The following is a 21,259-nucleotide window of genomic DNA, read 5'->3' on the forward strand; positions in this document are numbered from 1 at the left end:
AGGAATCTATAGGAAACTAAAAGCAAACAATAGCAGTTGGCATGAGAATTTCTAAAAAGAAAAAGAGGCTTCCCATAATGAGGACCATGTAGATCAGACACCATACACCTGAAGTATTTACTACCCTTCAATCAGGATAACAGGACAGCTTCAGCAGCTGAGTTTGCAGAATTTGAATTGTGGGGTCCATTGGGTTTGGGCTTGGCAAAGCCTAAAACCCTTGTTGATCCCCATTCCAAATGTATTGATTTCTGTTTGATTTTATTCTGTATTGCAAGTCTGTTTGTCTGTTCGTTTGTTCCCCTAGCAACTCTCAGGCCCCACACGATGATGTCTGCATGCAGACATCCTGTCACATGTGTCCCCACAACCTCAGAGTCCACACTGGTGACCACAAGAGCTTCCTCTGAAGATGGACAAGCTCGAAGAGGGCACGCCCCGCCTGGGGGGAGAGCCCAGTGGAAGCAAAACCTTTGAGATCAGGGAGGTCTCTATTGCTTAAAAAGACTAGGGGACTACAGGTTAGCCGGAGTGTTCCACCAGCCCGGAGCTTGCACGACTGTTTGTTCTACAAACAGAAATGAGGTGATGCCAGGTCTGGGTGGTTGGGCCTGTTGGGTGACTTGGAGCAGCTGTTAAGAAAGGACGACAGAGGAGAGGCCTGAGTGAGGCATACAGAGTGAATAAATACAACAAGATCTTGGTCACTTGGGGAAGATGGTTATTGGCTGCTGTGAAGTCATCCCTGACTCCTAGCAGCTGCAAGGACCATGGTGTCCCCAAGAGGGTTTTCGTTGGCTGCCTGCTGGAAGATTGCCAGGCCTTTCTTGCGTGCCCGACTGAGTGCAGAGGCTTCTCTGAAAGTGTTCAGCATCACAGCCACAAGAAAGACTCCCACAACAGACAAGCGATGGCTGGTAATGCAGCCCCAGGCTCCCTCTGGAAGTGAGCCACTGAGCCACAGCACGCCTCTGGGGAGGTTGACACTCCCCCCACCCTGCCCCATGAAGGACTTGCGCATTCAAGTATCTGAGACAGTGAGATAATCTCTGGCCTTCTCTGTCACTCTCCACTCCCCTGACCCACCTGCACTGTTCAAAAACAATCAACGGCTAGCTTCTGGAGGCGTCCTCCAAAGCAAGAGTCAGCCCCAGCCCAGCGGCCAGAGCAGTTCCCAGTTTGATTTTATTCTGCCCCTGAGTTAATATTTTAAGCCGAACTGTAGCAGCTTAGGAAGTTGTTTTTCTCCCCATGGACCATCAGACTCCTTCTTTGTTGTTGTTTCAAAGCATTGCTGGATGGGGAGGGGTGAAGAGCTTGCAAAAGGAAAGCAGAGAACAGTAGATGGCCGTGCAGCCTACGGCGCAAGTGACTGGCTGCCCCGTCGGCACAGAACTAGAGCAATTGTCCTCATTAAAACGCCTCAGAATCTAAGAAAAGCATCGGCCCTTCATTAGAACCTGCATGGTCTCGGGCTTTTGTTTCCTGTGGTTAAGCTTGTCCCCGGGTACTGTCTCTCTTCTCTTCTCCTTTCTCCCTTCTCTCTTTTTTTTTTTTCACTTTTCTGCCTCTGTCCTTTATTTCTCCTTATTTGCCCTCATCCCTTCAACTTCTCTTGCCTTCTACGTTTCTTTCTCCTCGCACCCTTTAATTTTTCTCTCCTTTCACGGGACCCTGGGTGACAAAACCAGTTACACACTTGGTTGTCAACTGAAAGGTGGTCAGTTCGAACCCACCAAGAGGTACCTACGAAGACACTCTGCTGCCCTGTGTTTGGAAGGCCGGGGCTGTGGGAAACCTGCTTAGTACAGCCCCACTGACACACATGGGGGTGGGTTACCATCAGTCGGGATAGACAGCATGGCACTGGTTACGGACCACTCTGGAATTTGATTCTAGTTTAAATGTTTGTGAATGAACTTGGAATATTCTTGATTTTTCATTTCTGAAAATCAAGTGAGTTAGAAAGTCATTCCTTCCATCTGGACTGATTCCTTATGCATTATTAAGCTTCGGATTGTTGAGAAAGCTCATGCAACTCAGACAGCTTCTCCTGATGACGCCGTTTTAATAGAAGCAGAGGCGGCGACCCTGAAGCCACAGGAGAAAGGTGTGCAGGAGAGGGAGCAAGAGGGCCTCTCGGCTCCCAGGCACGGCTGTGTTAGGACTTCCACAAGCGGGTCTTACAGAATAAACGTTGTCACCAGGTCTCAAATCTCCACCAGGATGCAGGCAGACAGTGTCATCTCAGGAAGCAGAAACTGAGTGCAAGCAGGTCCTTCCTAGTGAGTTGGTCACCCAGCTGCCAGCCAGAAGCCCTGAAACCTTTAACACCACCAAACCCAGTGCAGACCATAAATCCAATGATTGTTGTTAGACAAGGCCAACTGTCTATTCTTCCCAGAAAAAAAAAACAAACTCAACACAGGCATGATGATCAAACGGTATTTGTCTTTGGTCAGTGAGCGCACGGGAAAACAAAGGAGGTTTTCTAATCCGCAAAGAGTTACAGTCTCGGAAACCCACGGGGGCAGCCCTCCCCTAACCGATGGGGGTGCTGCGAGTCAGAAGCCACTTGATGACATCAAGTGTTGAGAGTGCATCCTAAGGCTTTGATCAAGGGTCAGTACAGGTGCGGGAACCCTGACGATAAGTCTGTGGTCATCTCAGACCCACTGAGCTTCCCCAGGCTTTCTGCTCTCTCTCTCTCTCTCTCAGAAACAAAATCTTACTTCATAGATGAGCTGGGACGAAAGTGGCCCTGGACTGTGAGTGAAGGGCAGGGTGTCCAGCGTAGAGTCCCCCAAGCCCAACTTACACGAAATGGAAAGGGTGAGTGGTGGCAGGCAGGTCTTTCTCCCGCTGGTAGACCTCCTCCTCGGCCCTCACCTTCCACTTCATCTCCAGGATGGCCCTTTCCACTTCTTCCACGGCTCGCTCTCTCCTCTCCACCGCCCTCTCCCGCCATTCCACTGCTTTCTCCCTCCGGAGGACCTCTCGTTCCCTTTGGCTGGCCCATAAAGCCAGAGTCCCCACCCGCTCCAGGAGGCTGGCCCAGTCACCCTCGATGCCCATGGGCAGCTGGCACCCGGGAGACCGGGGGTCCTGGCGCTGCCCTGCCTGACCATGGCCGCTCTTCTCCAGCTCCTCTCTGTGCATGCTTTTCAGATGTTTCCAGAGGGCTGTGGTGCCCACGTTAACTCCAGGGCCCCGACTCACCTGCCTGCCACACAGGCGACAGGTGGCATATTGGTTGGGGTGGTGCCCAGCCCGGGCTGGAGCCAAGTGGAAATATTCCCATGCCTCGGAAAAGCGGGCCCCCCGATTATGGGGGACTGGGGTAGGCATGGCACCTGCCAGGGGCCCAACCAGTTCTCCAGGCTCGCTGATCTCCTCCTCCTTCATCATCTCCATATCCCCTTTGGCCTTCACCCTCGTTCCTTCATCTTCGTCCTCTTCCCGCCTCATACTGCCGCCTCTTCTACAGCTTTGCGTGGGGTGGTACCTAGGCTTGAACCAAAGGTCATAGTTGAACCACAAGACACATGTGTATTTGGGAAGGGACGGTGCATTTATAATGAGGGTCAAAAGCTGGCTGCCGTTGGGTGGTGGTTCCTCCTGGCTGTGTCCCCGTAGAGCCAAGCCACAGGTCTAAGAAAAATGCCCTTTGAGACTCCCGTGTCCCTTCCCTCCATGCCCTCAGATACTTACGGATTACTCCTTGGCCAGGCCAGAGAGACACGACCAAAGTGTTCCCGTGGTAAAGGGTTTCCCTGTCCGACAAGTGCGAGGCTCTGGAGTTCACTCAGTGTTCTCCACACCAATGAGCACCGAGAGCAGGTGGAAGATTCTCTCTGGGATATACCTGTAAAGTGCGATGGCACCGCTGGAGGCAGGAGGAACAAGGCCTCGGGACGGGTCCACACTGGGTCTTCTGAGAGTCGATCAAAGCAAGCAGGGGCAGATGAAGATGGAGGAGAGACCCTCACCTTCTCACACCTTGCAACAAGCAGTCAAGAGGCTCTGAAGCTGGCCCAGGTCTGGGTCATGAAGTTCTCAGTGAGGCCAGTCTGTCCCCCGGTTTCTGTAAGGTCGGGAGACTAAAACGTCCAAACAGCAGGCTTAGCTGTCTTCAGCAGGAGGACCTGGTGTGCACAAAGGGGCCCAAGGTGGCGTGATGTTGCCCAGTGATCTGGGTGTGTAGCTCCCAGTCCTGCACTTTTCCTGCAAAGCCAACAGCCAATAAGACCTTCCTGATGAGTTAATTTATGTAATCCCAATGCTGGGCATGATTTACTCTGTTTTAAGGATCAATCGCTACGTGTAAACTTATATGACTTGTTAAAAACCAGAGAGACCCAAAGCAAGTGGAGAGAGCCTGCCCTCTCTTTCCTTCCCCACCCCACCGTCATCCTCAGCGGAGGGTCATTGTGTAAGTGAATGAAAGATGTATTCATCCAACTTGCGCAACTCAAACAGGAGATTCCCTCCTGGCTGCAAGTGGGTACTTACCCCGGAAAGCCAGGCTGTGGACTTGCATCTCCTCTCTCGGTGTGGAGTGAGCGCGTCCTAGTTCTCCAGCTCTTGGCTGACTCCAACCCAGGGGGAGGGCTCCCCTAGATCCTATTTCCTCTCAAGTCTGCCAGAGCTGAGTTTCCAAGTGGGTGTGCCCCTGCCTGTCAGGTTCTCAGTAGCACTCAGCCAAACACATGCCCTTTCTCCACCCACCCCATCCCCCACCAGAAATAAAAAAATAGATGTTCCTGGCAAGCACCTACACGTCTCGATCTGTTTCCCTGTGACGAGATCAGCTGGTCTCTGAAGCACAGAAAGACCTTTAAGGGGTAGGTGAAGCGTGGACACAGAAACCACAAGTCTCCAGGACACCTGTGGCTTCAACTATTTTGTCCCACTAACAGACCAGGAATCTTGGTGCGAGGTGTGAAAGCGATGGTTCCTCTGGAGAGAGTCAGTAGAAAGGTCGATGAACCGAAACCCAAAAGGGACAAGAAGGGCAGAAAAACTCCTGTGAAAACAAAAATCAGAGGAAGCCAAGAGCAGAAATGGAAATGTATTTAATACATGATTTTCAAATTTGAGTCCTATTTTGACTAAGAAATAAGAAAATTGTTCCAAAGACTAAAGGTTAATTCTTATACCCGCCCCCCTTTAATTGACATAGGCATGGAAATGAAGCCAGACCATGTTTGCGTAATCACAGTTTACCCTAAAACACACTTTCCAGTCTGACCTTGGAGTTTCTGTTTGGGAAAATGAACTGACTGCACATCAGTAATTCTTCATAACGTCCCAAGGCCAAAGGCAAACCAGTCTTCACTGAGCTCCGTACAAGGCTATTGTCTGACTCAAAGGTGACTTGTATAAACTCATTTTCCCAAGGCTCAGGTCCCACAGAACTCGGAACTCGCTCCCACACTCAGACATCTGCATTACAGGAGAATCAAACGCCATTCCTGACACCGAAAGCTCAGGGAACTCTCTGAGAAACAGATTTGGGTCTGCTTTTCTATTATTTTATAACACTAGAGTAGGAAACTCTAGAATGCTGTTGCCTTCTACTTTCTGCTACTGTAACATAAAGAAAACATTATAATGTAAGCAAAAAATTTTTTTAATATGCACATGCACACCCACCCACGTAAACAAAATATAAGTTCAGGAAGAATAACACCCACAACGAGACAGACTGTTTTTAAAAATCATTTTATTGGGGGCTCCTACAACTCTTATCATAATCCATACATTCATCCATTGTGTCAAGCATATTTGTACATATGTTGCCATTATCGGTTTCAAAGCGTTTTCTTTCTACTTGAGCCCTTGGTATCAGCTCCTCATGTTTCCCCTCCCTCCCTCCCTCCCTCATGAACCTGTTTGGACCTGGTCTGGACCAGGCAGCCCCTTGCACCAGCTTCTCAAGAAGACAAACAACCTGCTGAACGTTGTCACCTCTGCCTCCTGCATCTCACAGAGCTTATCTCCCCGGGCAGGGCTCACACAGCCCCCCTCTCTCTAGCATTCCAGGAAGCAAGTTTGCAAAAAACAAGATGATTTGCCAACAGGTCATCTCCAGACCCAAAACTTGCAACCCCTGCCGAAAACTGCTAAGACATCACAAGAAACCTCCCTTCCCCTTATCAGCCCATATGCCTTTGGCTCATACCCTGTACATCTCCTGCTGCCCCAGTACCGGGCACGACTTCGCTGACCTAAACTCGTTGGGTCGGGAACCTGCCCCGGGGCTCAAGATGCCCCCATCCCTTTCTATCTCTCCCCTCTCTCCTGGAAGTTCTTTTCCCTCAATAAAATCTTTTTCTTTCACTTCTCATTTTTGTCTGAACCCTGTCTCTGTCCTGTGGCTCTGTCTCAACCTCTTACAACCCTTGATAATTTATAAATTATTATTATTTTTTCATGTCTTGCACTCCCCAATATATCCCTTTACCCTCTTGTCTGTTGTCCATTCCCCTGGGAGGGGATTATAGGTAGGTCATGGTGATCGGTTCCCCTTTTCTCCCCCCACCTTCCCCTACTCTCAATATTGGTCCCGAGGAGTTTATCTGCCCTATATTCCCTGTGTTTTCAGTTCTTGTACCCATGCACATGCTCTGGTCTGGCCAGATTTGTGAGGTAGAATTAGGGTCATGATAGTGGGTGGGGAGGAAGCATTAAGGAACCAGAGGAAAGCTGTATGTTTCATTTGGTGCTATACTGCACCCTGACTGGCCTGTCTTCTCCCCAGGACCCTTCTGTAAGGGGATGTCCAATTGCTTACAGATTGGCTTTGGGCCTCCACTCCACACTCCCCCACCCCTCATTCACATTATGATTTTTTTGCTCTGGGTCTTTGATGCCTGAGACAGACATTTTAAAGAAAGTGTCTGTGAAACAACTTTGATTTTATAACAGAGAAATGGCAGAGCGGGACTCGTAAAAACTGAGAGGCTGCATCTCAAATGGAAAAGAAAAAAATATATATCAAAACGCGGATGGAAAGAAGAAGGAAAGAATCCAATTAGCGAGCAACCAAGTGTTTGCAAACAAAGAGGAACACTTAAAAATAAAACGTTTTGTTTCTTTTTTCCTAGACTAAAATCCTATGTACAAAATAATTCCGTGAAAAACCCTCTGATAGAGTTACTGCCTGATCAACAAGTTACATACACATTAAGCGATATCATTTGGAAAATACTGTTTGTAGAAATTAAAATTTCTTTTTTTCTGAACTCAGCAAGGTCATCATCTTCTGATGCTGCATTGACTTCCTCCTGCTACCAGGGCAACAGATCCAACTGACTCGTGGGCTTCTGGGTGCTCCCTGATCCAACTTTGTGAATTTCTCTCTGCTTCCCCAAATAGGCTACCTGTAGAATCCAGGCTCCCCTCTTTCCTGTGTCCCAAACATGGCTTTGTTTTCTAAATTATCCCTGGTTTTCTTCCTGCTCCATAGCCCTACAGAACCCTCCAAGTGGGTTTCTTTTCTGGTGATTCCTGCATATGTCTTTGAACGATTTCTCACATATTTCACATTTACTTAGAATCACCTTAGAGAAACCAATGACTTGATCAGTCTCTCAGAAACAACAGCTTAACAAGGGGTGGGAAAATGACTGCCTTTACAGCAGTCAACCTCATGGGTGTGTGCATATGCTCTGGTGTATATTTACCTCTGCACATTCTTTTCACAGTTAGCACGTGTTCTTTCTCACTCACTTGGGTCAAGTGGAAGGCATTTCCCAAGTGCAATTCCAACTCTTTGCTCAGGAAAACCATTTATGCTTGATGTTTCATAAGACCTTTGATCCTGAGTTAATTAAGTTTGGTCTGTGGCTTTCCGATTTTAAAGAGACTGGGAGGAGTTTAGGACTGAAACCATATTCCCAAACCAAATCTTCAAAAACAGATTCTGGATATAACATGAGATGTTTTAAATATGAATTATTCTAAATATTGTAATGTAGCAACTTGCTTTCAGATTTGACTTTTCAACTTTTTAGCAGTTGATCCGACATAAGTTACATAAAGTAATGTAACTCCACATGTTCCTGATTATTACCAGATCATCATCATTTTGGTAGATCATCTAAATATAAATAGTTAAAAGCATTGAATTCAAGACAAACCTTTGCAACTTAAAAAAAAAACCACCAACATTTATTCTTCTATATCTCTTTTCTCACTTCAGAGATCACCTAGAGATAAACTTCACTCTTGTGCATTTTGCTGGATTAAATGAACTGACTTCTCTCTTTAATAAGAGGGTGTCTTATGCAAGTGGGTATTTATCTTTTTCTAGAACAAAGAGAGGTACAGTTTCATGGGTCTTGATTCCCACCATATGCACGTACCTGAAAAACCAAGTGTGGGTTAAGTGGAAATACTGAGAGAAGTGCATTTTCAGTCCCTTCTGAAAATCTCGTTCCTTCTTTGGACGTCTTGTGGTTATTTATCCTGAGGAATGTTCAGCTGTCCTTCAGTATGATATGATTTTACCAGAAAAGTGTTACTTAGTATCCTTGAGTCGGGCTGCTCAGATCTGTAGGTTCAGACACTGGGAGTAATTAGAATTTGGGGAAATTGGCACACCCAGCTTCACAAACTGGTTAACTAAAATATTCATCAAGTTCAAGGAATGGGCAGACACAGCCAGTTTCTATACAAGTTAATTAGTATATTCATCAATTGTGGAGAATATACATGAACTAAGAACTAGGACTGGTTATATGTAAAATATACTATCTCTTGATAAGAAAATAAGTAAGTCTAATAAAATGATTTAAAAATTAAAAAAAAGAAAATAAGTAAGTAACTATACATGAGACTCTAATTTTTCAGGGAATCAGGTAAAATCAGGGGAATGAAATAGTCCTATTAGCTACTTTTATCAGGTTGTTAAGTATTACTATTTCTTAATGAACAAAATATTTTTAATGTTAGAAATAAAGCATAACTAGCCCTAAATCTAAGCTTATTTTTTATAATCACCCGTTACTATACTTCTTTCTTTTTTCATTATAAAGTATTGTAGCAGGAACATAGCAGTGAACATAGTTTCCAACTGTGCCATTAGGTTGAGTTTGCAGGTGGCACAGTGTATTATGAACCCTGGTGGTGTGGTGTATCACAAACCCTGGTGGTGTGGTATATTACAAACCCTGGTGGTGTGGTGTATTACAAACCCTGGTGGTGTGGTGTATTACAAACCCTGGTGTGTGATTTCTAACTGGAATGGCAGCAATGGGAAACCACAGCAGCTCCTCAGGAGAGCAACAGGGCTTTCTACTCCAATAAAAATTTGCAGTCACAGAAACTCACAGGGCAGTTCTACCCTGCCCTATCGGGTTGCTGTGAGTTGGCACTGATTGGGTGGTAGCGTGTTTTGTTTTGTTTGTTTTGTTTTGAGGATGCCAAACTATCGTTGGTATAAACCAAGGAGCAAAGAATTCTTCAGATAAGGATTAGAAAAATAGAAACATCTCCTGCAAATATGTATAGTTCTAAATAATGGATGTTTTGAGAAATCATAGGTTTACATTTTAGTGTTTTGGTTTAATAAAAGTTTGATGGTTTTATAACTGTGTGTCTGTGTGTGTGATTTAAGTGAAGGTGTACAGAGCAGGTTATGAATTTTACATTGAACCATTTATACGTTTTGTTTCAACTCATCCACGGCAATCCCTTCAATGTGCCGCTGCCTATTCTACTTCCGTCCCGTGTTTTCTGTTTCTCTTCCTCCTCTTTTCCTAATCCTCTGTCCTTGGGGAAAGGCCACCCTTTTGAACTCAAATGGTTCTTGATTCTAACACAGGGGTGAATTTAGTTTCAGACTTGAAGGGTGACCAAAGGCCATCGTCTTCGGGGGACTCCATCTCTCTCTCTGACTAATAAGACTGCTCTCTTTGATGATGGGGAGCTCTATGCCACAGCTTTTTTCCATTCGATCTCGAATTTTCTAATGTGATCCTTTCAGAGCAGTTGGTCATGGTAATCTGATTCTCCTTGTCTCAAGGTTGTGAAGCCTGAAGTTTGCATGGTCGACTGGACTAATGTCTTCAAATTGGTCCCTCTTCTTTTCTCCGGATGACCAGAAACCAATGATTGCTTCTTAGATGGCTGCTCAGGAGCTTTTAAGACTCAGTCACTACACCCCCAAATAGGATGTCAAACATTGGCTTTGTGAACTATGATAAGTCAATTGACTTTGGTGCTCCCACCCCCGCCCCCCCTGAAGACTGTTCTGAGCCACCAGCTCCATCAGCTCCATTCCTCAGAGTGTTTAGTTATGATTAAGAAGTTTTTGTCACTTGTAGCAATATTTTTTTACTTACCCTTGTATATCCAACCAAAAGTGAAATTTTAAAAAATCACTTGTTGCTAATTACTTAGTTCATATAAATATGTAAATAGAACCATGAATATGTTGATGTAAAGAGCAAGTTTCTTCTTAATTTTCACACAAACCTCTTTGTGTTCTCTTTGCCCAGAGCACCTTTACCTGTGTTCTGAGGAACGTATTTCCCACCGCAAATCTCACCTGGTTTGTACATGGAGGATTTCTCCAAGGTGAAAAAGAAGGTAAGGCTGTTTATCCAAGGGAGTGGGTCTGGCAAAGAGAGAAAACAAAGACTAAAAAACAAACTAGAAGTCATCATTGCCCAAGTTGATCTTGGCGTGAAAGAATCATTCTCATTCCAAGAAAAACATTGTAGTATCCATCAAATGCCAGTTTCTAAAAGCACATCTGGCTCCTCCGAGGGGACCGGATGCAGCCTTTCCAAGAATGCAAAAATCACAGTTGCCTTTGTCAAACCACATGCAAACACTGATGTCTTCACACAGCAAAAGCAGATCCCGTGAGAAGGCAAGCCGTTTAATTCAATGCACATTTATGAATCATTGCATTTAGTTCATTAATACCACTGCCTTACATCAGTACATGAATCATTTCCACCTTTCTTTATGAGACTTTCAGTGGGAGACCAAAAAACAAGCAAGAAACTAAAAGTAGATGTAAAGGACTTGGCGCCACACCAAGGAACAAGTTCACCGGGAGGATTAAAAGTTCCTGGAGCAAGAACGAACTTTGAGACAAGCTCAGGTGATAAGACACAAAGCCATGTTTTCCATGGGAGATGACTGGGGCATACTCGCTCTGACAGACTCTTCCTGTCTATTTCTCTCACCTCACTCTTCCCCTTCCTAGCCCCGGGTCGGCCATAGGCCTTCCCTTTTCTCCTGCGTTATTTTCCTCACACAGCGACTGGGTCACCTAACTCTTGTTGCATCATTATTTTCATCAGTAAGATTAAGAGTTCGCATTGATGAGTTACTGCATGTATCACTTGCTTTGTGAGACTATAGCTGTTTGCATTAGTTCAATTGCAAAGAAAGTTCACTCACAACAATGGTATCAGTGGGCTTGACAGGATTCAGTGTTGAAAATTCCTGAATACTCCGCCCAGCCCCCCATCATGATCCCAATTCTACCTTACAAATCTGGCTAGACCAGAGGATGTGCACTGGTACAGGTAGGAACTGGAAACACAGGGAATCCAGGACAGATGACCCCTTCAGGACCAGTGCTGAGAGTGGCGATACTGGGAGGGTAGAGGGAGAGTGGGTAGGAAAGAGGGAACCGAATACAAGAAACTATATGTGACCTCCTCCCTGGGGGATGAACACAGAAAAGTGGGTTAAGGGAGACATCAGACAGTGTAAGATATGACAAAATGATAATTTATAAATTATCAAGGGTTCATGAGGGAGGGGGTGAAATGAAGGGAAGGGAAAATTGAGGAGCTGATACTAAGGGCTCAAGTAGAAAGCAAATGTTTTGAGAATGATGAGAGCAGCAAATATACAAATGTGCTTGACATACAGTGGATGCATGTATGGATTGTGATGAGTTGTATGAGTCCCCAATAAAATGATTTTTTTAATGCTATAAAAGACAGGGCGGGAAAGGTACCAAAACAAAACAAAAATAAACCCGCTGCCTTCAGGGCGATTCTGACTCTCGGTGATCCTGTATGGAGAGTTCTTGAGGTGGTAAGTCTTCAAGGGAACAGAAAACCTCACCTTTCCCCCCAGGCGCATCAGGCTTGCTTACCCAGCAGTACCGATGCCTCCAGGACTTGTTCAAGGTACAAGGGGCTTCAAAGGATTCATGGGAACTTTGAGATTTTGTTTTGACAAGAGTGCCCATTTTGAAGCTCCCTCATGATTAAAAACAGGCTCTCCTTTTAAATAAGCCTTGATCTAATAATAATAAAGCACACTGTCTTCCCAGCCCTAAGGCAAAGCTGGCAAGTTTGAGTTACCCCATTATACTCCCACCTTTGAGATATCCTATGACACTCCCAGTCCTGAGGCAGACCACGTGCTCCAAATTCCATCCGTGTATAACTGCATTTGCTTATTCCTTACTGAGGGACCTAGATGTAAGGACCCTTAATGAATCTGTGAGCTGGGCTACAGTGATCATTTTACATGAACTTCTTGCTATCTTATCTGCTACTTGGAAGCTGAACTAACAATGGCAGTTTTAAGGGGCTCTGCTGCTGAAGAACCGAAAATGGTGTTTCCTATAAATCAGTGTACAGCTTCTCTCAGGGAAAAGTGATACAATACCCCATGACGCATGTAGAACACTTACAGCCACCCTTACAGGGACCTCTTGTCCGGGCTGAGCCAGATGCACTTCCTCTAAGATTAAGAACCTACTGCGGCCGAGACGATCTAAGAATATCCAAGGGAGTCCAAAACGGGGTCCTAGCTGAAGTTGTTCTCTCTTCCTAGTGGTCTGCCGCATAGCCAGATTCAATGACAGCCTCCTGGAGACCAGGTGCAAATCATCAATGCCCGTGATGCACACTAAGCAATGCTGTCAAGCTGGGCAGTCTGCCCCAACCCCCTTGTGCCCCCGGTCACAAAGTGCACTATTCTTATGTCTCAGACTTTGACAAAGCATCAGTACTATCTAGGACCTTGAATAAAACAGCTCCCATTAATTCTGGACTTAGTGGAATTAACCCTTACTGCAATTTGATCACGTGAGACTCCACATGACCACACCTTCAAATGTTTCTGGCCATGATTTGGCATCATCGTACGATTGATTCTGGTTTACACAGAAAAGGTTGACGACTTAACCATGTCCTGTTCTGTCTTTTAGAAATATGCATCACTAATGAAGCGAGAAAAGGCAAAGGTGGATGTTCAGAACTGAAGTCGGTTTTAACAAGGGCACACATTAATGAATCAGCCCAATCGAACAACGTGACCATCTGGTGTGCGGCTCTGTTTCCGGTTCCGGGGAATAAAGTGCGGAGTATCTCCTCTGAAAAGATCTCGTTTTCCTTCGGTGAGTTGTCAATGAAGTCAACAGGGTTAGTCAAGATAATCCCAAGGTCAGAGCTGATATAATATTTATTGCTTCCATAATATTTTAATCTTTCGAGTCTATTTAATTCACAGTTGTTAGAATTCATGGCAGCAAATATTTCTGACAAATTCGAATGAAAAGAATTCCTTCAAATAAGGATTAGCTGATTCTTGTATTCCTATGAGGACTTTCTGTTAAGTATTTTGAAAATTAATTTACTGTTAATTGTAACTTAATAAATTGACACTTTTATCAGTCTACGTAATGAAAAATAAAACTTTTACTGAGGATTAAGAGACCATTAAAATCCTAAAACTCCTTGTGGCCACTGAAAATATCTGACTATGTATACCACATTTATTTATTTATTTATTTATTTATTTATTTATTTATTTATTTATTTTCCCTAACCCTTAACTCTTAATCCTTAACACAAGTGTTATCACTGAACCCCTAACCCTAACCAGAACCCTAACCCTATTCTTATCCCTAACCCTATCCTTATTCCTAACCCACCTTTAACTCTTAATCCTTAACACAGTTTGAGTCTGCCAAGAGTTACCATGAAAGAAAAGTCTGACAATATATTTCCAAATAATCAACCATTGAAAATTCTATAGCATACCGTTTTAATTCAGTATGCACGAGATCTCTATGAATTGGGACTTATACCACAACAACTGATTTCATTTTATTTTTGATGCCACTACATTTGTTGAATCATTTGTCTATCTTTTGCCCGGAAAAATAGCCATTATCTAATTATATTCAAGGTGGTCCGTGTTTTAGTTCATTAATTGACCTAATAAACATCACTCTTTGCCATGGAGCCCTTACTGACTCTCAAATGCTATCGGGCAGGGTGAAACTGCCCCATGTGAGTTTCAGAGATGGAAACACTTTTTTTTTTTTAATCATTTTACTGGGGGCTCGTACAACTCATCATAATCTATACATCCATCCATTGTGTCAAGCACATTTGTACATTGGTTAGAGATGGAAACTCTTGACAGGAGTAGAAAGACGCCCCCCCCCCCCAAGCGGCTGGTGGTTTTGAACTGTGAAGCTTGAAAATAGCAGCCTACTGTGTAATCACTGTGTCACCAGGGCCCCTCTAATAAGCATAATACTTCGAAATATCAATTTCCAGTTAAAAGTGTTCTATGTATCAGGTACTGTGTCTTATATCAGTGACACTAAAATTATTAAGGAACAGTCTTTAACTTCAAGGTATAGATACCATACACAGATTAACCCTCTATAAAATAAACGTGATTAAAGTATTAAAACTAACAAAATAAATAAAGATGAAACCATGAAACACCTCATAAAATGAATGGATCTGGAGAATATTATGTTGAATGAAATTAGCCAATCACAAAAGGGCAAATATAATATGAGACCACAGTTATAAGGGGGAGAAGGGGATCTCAAGGGTTCAGGAGGGAGGGGGGAGGGAAGCGGGTAGGGGAAAATGAGCAAATTATATTGAGGGCTAAAGTAGAGGGCAAATGTTTTGAGACTGATGAGGGCAACAGGTGAACATAGGTGCTTGACTCAATGGATGTATGTATGGACTGTGATAAGAAATGTACGAGCCCTCAATAAAAGAATTTTTTTAAAAGAATAATGAGGGTAACAAATGTACAAATGTGCTTTCTACAATTGATGTATGTTTGGATTGTGATGAGTTGTATGAGCCCCCAATTAAAAAACAAACATCTAAAACATTTTTTTTTAAAGATAAACAGTTTCATATCAAAGGAAATTGCCAAGGGAGGAGGTCAAGGAAGGGAAGATTAAAGCAATGCGTTCAACTGTTGTCAAGTGTTAGCTTGGGTGACATGGAAGAAGACAAGAGGAAAAAGAGAAATCTAGGATGGAGTGAAGGGTAAACTATAGGATGAGGTTTGGTTTTATTGGGAGTTTAAACTGCTGAATACTAGACATATTATAGTTACATTTTATGGGGCAGCTCTGATCTAGTATATTTTTAGGTTCTGAGAGGGTGGTTAATTTTAAATTACCCAATGAGCTTTTATCCTTCATGATCAAATATTAAAGACAATAAATGCTGAACTGTGCTAGCTCCTAAAAGTATAGCTTTCCATCTGGGAGCACGTTTTGACATCTATCTCTGTGAATGACTTAGGAAATACAGGCAGCTCATTAAAGCGGGGTCTTCATTGTACGATGTATCCTAACTTGTTATGGCTTCTTAAACTTTCACTTCCAAATAAGCATTCTGCTTGCTGTATGCTTTATCAACTCAGGGGTCAATTTCTGTCCAAGACTCATTGTACAAAAGTCATCGTCTCATCGAGTTTTTACTGAGGACAGATTATTGGAGATAAAAACACAAAAGAAAAATCTGTCATCTCTGAGTGTTAATGTTGAGAACTTCTGAGACTATTCCTCAACAGGAAGGCAATTTCAGGAGGGAAGGAAGGAATTTTTGTTCTCCTTTGTGCCCACAGAAGGGTAATCAAGTTGGAAGCTACAAGATAACAGTGCTCTCAGGTGACTCCATCCCCACTCATCCAGGAAATTCAAGAGTTCACTGGAGGTTCTTCTTCTACAGAATATGGAGCGAGAAAGACTGGGGTGAGCTGACCAGTGGTCCATCAGCAGCACTGGGCCCGCGGAATTCTTAGGAGGCAACAGTATCTAAGACATAGTGCTTTCCAAAAATGTCCTGCCATACTAGCCTAAAACTGAAACACTGCAGGATCATTTTTGGTATTTTCAAAGACTTTCTTGTTTGTCTTTTGAGGTAGAGATGATAATCTGTGTTATTTTAATCCAGCGGTAGTCCTCCTGGGGTGGGCAGTATCCTGGATGCTATCAGCTTTGACAGAGATTTGCTTAGTAAGGGGATTTCCAACCAGAGATCTGGAGGCCTTTGGGAGAGAGAGACAGGAGTTAAAGATTTGAGGCATTTGCAGATGTGAGTAAGTGTGCGTGTTTGGGTGGTAGGGAGAAGAGTATAAAGGGCTATTTCAAATAGTAAGAAAAGAGAACAAGGAATATTGAAGTAGGTATTGTCAGATAAACATCTATTATTTCATGCTTTAACTCATCTAGCCAGCCTAATTGTCAGCCTTCCCTTGGTAACCACTAAAAACCTTTGGTTACAAATAAACACTTGCCTAGCCTAGACACTTCCTATAAAGGGGGCCATGCAATATTTTTCTTCTGTGTCTTGCTTATTTAACTTAGCATCTGCTGTTGAGACCTCTTTAAAGTGTTAAAAAAAAGAGAGGAGTTACTTTGAGGACTAAGTTACATCTTATCCAAGCCATGGTATTTTCAAGCACCTCCTATGCATGTGAAAGTTGGACTGTAAATAATGAAGATTGAAGAAGAATCAATACATTTGAATTATGGTGCTAGTAAAGAATATTGAAAGTACCATGGACTGGCAAAAGAACAAACAGATCTGTTTGAGAAAAAGCACATCCAAGATGAACTTAGAGGCACGGATGGCCACATTTCATCTCCCGTGCTTGGACATGTTATCAGGAGAGACCCGTGCCTGGAGACAGTAGAGGGGCAGCAGAAAAGAGGCAGGCCCTTAAAAAGATGGAACGACATGGTGGCAGTAACAATGGGCTCAAACATAGGGAAAATTAGGAGAATGGCCAAGGACCAAGCAGTGTTTTGTTCTGTTGTGCATGGGATCGATATGAATCAGAACCAACTAGATGACAACTGAGGTCGTTAGTTTATTGTGCCAACCTGGCCGATAAACACATGTGGGGTTAATTGAAGGGTGGAGGGATAAATGGCTCAGTGAACCTCACCTTTCTAGTTCTTGGGTCTCTTGCTTTCTGATGGTCAGTCCAGGATGCAGCTGCCTTAGCCAGTTCCCTCCTTCAGCTGGCAAGGCTCACTTCCTGCAAGACATTCCCAAGGAGAAGCCACATGGACCTACCCCGATGCAGCCCTGGGTGCTAGAGCAGCCATGTGGAGACCCCTGCCAGTGCTGAGATGCTTACACATTCACTGGCTCGCTTTCCTCCTGCAGTCGGCATCCTTGTGTCTGTTTTGTGGGATGGAGGAGGACTTTGTGGACTGGTGTTGGACATATGGGTTAATGGGTTAATGTTGGATTTGTGGGCTTAGGCAGCACTGGGTTGGGATATTTTCTGATGTGCACTTTGTTTTGACCAAGGTCGTTTCTGGTTCATAGTCCGACTTGAAAGCGGACAGGTTTTTTGCACTTCAGGTTTCATGTGGAAAGCCAGGCAGCATCTTGGTCATGGGGCAAAGATTTCATCCAGAATGAACACCTTGTGGTAACAACTCCCGAACACACCACGAGGTGCTGTGTATCAAAAACGCCGCAGCTTACAAAGACAGTTGGGCATTGGGCAGTGTAGGATATGATAAAATAATAATTTATAAATTATCAAGGGTTCACGAGGGAGAGGGGAGCAGGGAGGGAGGGAGAAAAAGAAAAAGAAAAATGAGGAGCTGATTCCAGGAGCCCAAGCAGAAAGAGAGTGTTTTGAGAATGATGAGGGCAACAAATGTATAAGTGTGCGTTACACAATTGACATATGGATGGATTGTGATAAGAGTTGGATGAGCCCCAATAAAATGATTTTTAAAAAATAAAATAAAGACATTTGGGAATGAAATATGGTAGAATAAACCCTAAAAGAAATATTCTATAAATCATGGGTTCCCAAACTTATTTGACCTACCACTCCCTTTCCAGGGAAAAAACAAAAACAACAACAACAAAAACACTTATTTAGAACCCCCTGGCAATTAAAAACTTTTGTACAATATCCTATAACCCAGGGTAAAGTGCAGGTATCTGTTTTTTACTACCTCCTGGGTTATCCCAGTACCACCACCACCCGCACCCCAGGGAACTGCATCACTCGCTTTGGGAAATGCTGCATGAAAAATAAATGTTTCTGAATTTGAAAATCTGAGATTGAATAAAAGTATCAACATCTTCAATAGCCTCTCCCTGTAAAGGTCCAGATAGGAATTATTTTAGGCTTTCTGGGACATAGCATTTCTGCCACAGTCACTCAACTATACCATTATACCTCAGAAAACAGTCAGCCACAATAGTTAAAGCACAGCCGTGGCTGTGTTACAGTGAAACTTATTTGTGAACATAAGCAGTAAGTGCGATGGGTCCTGGGGCCCATAGTTTGCCACCTTCCGATGAACAGAGAAAAACAACAAGGCATTTGTTTTTAAAGATAAAGTTACGTCTTATTAAAATATTACTTTAACAGACCGTGTTAATGCTTTACCAGTCATGGTGGAAATCTGAGTGGGTGAGTTAGCAGTGTAGTCTGAGGGAAATACCAATTGAATATTTAAAATGGCTCGTTCTGGGAAGTGAATTCGGGACTATAATGTGTGAACACATCATGATCCAACATGGGTGTCATAGGGGAGGGTTCAAGTTTGTTTCAAATGGCAGAAAGGGTGCCATTCTGATGATCTCTTTATACGTTCTCCGTGTCACTGACCCCTCTCACCCACCTCCTTGGATTTAACAAGGGAGAGCATTTATATGATAGCAAGTCAAGGGTAACTAGAAGCACTGAGTAACCAACAAGTATAAAGGCTCCAACACATATTTGGAGGACACAATTCAAGCCATCACAGCCCTGTTGTTATTGTTGTGAGGTCCCATCGAGCCAGTTCCAAATAATAGCAATCCAATGTGTGACCGAGAAAACACCGACTGGTACGGTGCCAACTTCACGATTGTTGCTATTTTTTTTCATTCACAGTGTCATTTATCTCTTTGAGGAATAACCTCTTTACACTGACCTGCCCTTTCCCCAAAGACTGGTTTCCTGATAACAAAGCCAAAGTACATGAGACAGAGTCCCACCATGTGCATTTCTAAGGAGCATTCTGGCTGTCCTTCTTCCAATACAGATTTGTTTATCCTTTTTATAGTTCATACTAGTCAATATTCTTCAACAACAATGTAATTCAAAGACATCCATTTTTCTCCAGTTCTCCTTATTCATTGTCCAGCTTTTGCTTATTTGAGGCCATCGAATATATCAAGGCTTGGGTCAGGTAAACCTTAGTTCTCAAAGGACTATCTTCGCTCTTTAACACGTAAAAGAAGTCTTTTGCAGCAGATTTGTCCAATAAGATACATTATTTAAATTCTTGACAGCAACTTTCATGGGTTTTGACTGTGGATCCAAGTAAAATAAAATCCTGACAACATCACACTTTTTCTGCTTATCACTATGTTGCTTATTGATCCAATTATGGTGTATTTGTTTTCTTCATGTTGAGTTGTAATCTTTACTGAAAGCTATAGTATTTGATCTTCATCAATAAGTGCTTCAGGGCCTCCTTGATTTTGACAGGGAAGTTGTATCATCTACGTATTGCAGACTGTTAATGAGTCTCCCTCTAGTCCTGATGCTGCCTTCTCCTTCATAGAGTTCAGCTTCTTGAATTATTTGCTCAGCATACAGATTGAATAAGCATAGTAAAAAAATAGAAAAACACAACCCTGATGCACACCCTTCTTGATTTTAAGTCATTGTTTCACAAAGGCTAGGAGTACCTAAAATGGATGCTTCGAGCATTGCATTCATTTCTTGAAACATCAATTGGTATTGTACCAATTCCTGTAGACTTGTTTTGTTGATGCCTTCCATACATTGAACTTCTTTTTTAAACATGATATCTCCTGAAATTGTTGAACATCAACAAATTCTTTTTGGTAGAGTGAATCTGTGTACTTCTTCTTTGAGTGTTTCCTGTTTTCAATATTTTGCTCATAGACTCCTTCAATATTTCAACCCAAGCCTTTAATTTTTTCTTCAGTTATTTGAGTTTGAGAAATGCCAAGCACGTATTTTCCCTTGGCTTTTCTAAACCTGGGTCTTTGCACATTTCTTTATGATACTACTTTGTATTCTTGAGCCATACTTTGAAATCTGTTCAACTATCTCACTTCAACATTTCTTCCATTTGCTTTTGCCATTCTATATTTCAACAACTTTTAGAGTCTCTTCTGGAACCCATTTTTTCTCTATCTTTTTATTGTTCATTATTAAATCCTTCATGCCATCCCAAAACTTGTTTTGTCTTCAGTCTGTAATACTTAACACAACAAGTCTATTCTTGAACTGGTCTCTAAAGTTAGGTCGGACTTACTAAAGCTTTTGCTTTACTTCTCATGGACTTCTTTTCATTTTTTTCAGCTTTGTCCCGGGCTTACATATGAGCAATTGATAGTCTGTCCCCAACCTTGCCCTAACAGATAATATGGAGTGTTTGCAGTGCCTCTTTCCACAGATCCAGTTAATTTGATTGCTGTGTAATCCACCTGGGAAGTCCATGGGAATAGTCACTGTGTATTGTCACCAATTATCTGTCCGTTTGTTGTACTGTGGTGCCTTGTGTGTTGCTGTGAGGCTGGAAGCTATGTCGCTGGTATTTCAAATACCAGCAGGGTCACCCACAGTGAACAGGTTTCAGTGGACCTTCCAGACTAACAACGGACAATGAAGATGGACTCGGCTTCCCACTTAGAAGAAGAAGTCACTGGAAACTTCCTGCCTAAACAAAGCAAGCAAACCATTGTACAGGTACTGCTGGCAGATGGGCCTCTCAAATTCAAGGGCACTCAACATGTGACTGAAGAGGAGATGATTTCTTGGAGGGGAATCGACTATGGTGACATTAGTCCAGTAAAGCATATGGGAGTGGAGCTTTCTGGATTTTCATTTGCTGATGGGACATGACTCCAGGTAAATAGAAACAGCTACAGTCTTCTAATGATTGGAACCTGGAATGTGCTAAGTATGAATTTAGGAAAACAGGAAATGGTCAAAAATGAAA

The 21,259-nt window shown here is 43.2% G+C and overlaps 2 protein-coding genes across 5 annotated transcripts in view; one reads left to right on the forward strand and one right to left on the reverse strand.

The window, feature by feature from the left end:
• Positions 1–21,259, forward strand: part of CD96 (CD96 molecule) — a 133,699-nt gene that overhangs the window by 51,231 nt on the left and 61,209 nt on the right. The window contains exons 6-7 of the mRNA XM_045286196.1: positions 10,506–10,596; positions 13,196–13,384. Coding sequence (XP_045142131.1) covers positions 10,506–10,596; positions 13,196–13,384 — 280 coding nt within the window. The remainder of the gene's footprint in view (positions 1–10,505; positions 10,597–13,195; positions 13,385–21,259) is intronic.
• Positions 2,432–4,589, reverse strand: ZBED2 (zinc finger BED-type containing 2). 4 transcript variants are annotated; one of them, XM_045286199.1, is made up of 4 exons: positions 4,513–4,540; positions 3,990–4,224; positions 3,712–3,865; positions 2,432–3,510 (listed from the first exon to the last, which is right to left on the reverse strand). In XM_045286199.1, exon 4 carries the CDS (start codon positions 3,466–3,468, stop codon positions 2,815–2,817), a length of 654 nt encoding a protein of 217 aa, XP_045142134.1. In that variant the 5' UTR covers positions 3,469–3,510; positions 3,712–3,865; positions 3,990–4,224; positions 4,513–4,540; the 3' UTR covers positions 2,432–2,814. The 4 variants fall into 4 exon arrangements, with proteins under 4 accessions (XP_045142134.1, XP_045142133.1, XP_045142135.1 ...); XM_045286198.1 differs by having other exon boundaries at positions 3,712–4,145; positions 4,513–4,589; XM_045286200.1 differs by lacking the exon at positions 3,712–3,865 and having other exon boundaries at positions 3,866–4,224.

The sequence above is a fragment of the Echinops telfairi genome, unplaced genomic scaffold (assembly GCF_000313985.2).
Source record: "Echinops telfairi isolate 266 unplaced genomic scaffold, ASM31398v2 ScPeMD7_6;HRSCAF=24_0, whole genome shotgun sequence".
Lineage (NCBI taxonomy): Eukaryota > Metazoa > Chordata > Mammalia > Afrosoricida > Tenrecidae > Echinops > Echinops telfairi.

Bases quoted from the DNA above. Each gene is read 5' to 3' on its own strand.
- ZBED2 (XM_045286198.1), bottom strand. From the start codon at position 3,468: ATGAGGCGGGAAGAGGACGAAGATGAAGGAACGAGGGTGAAGGCCAAA.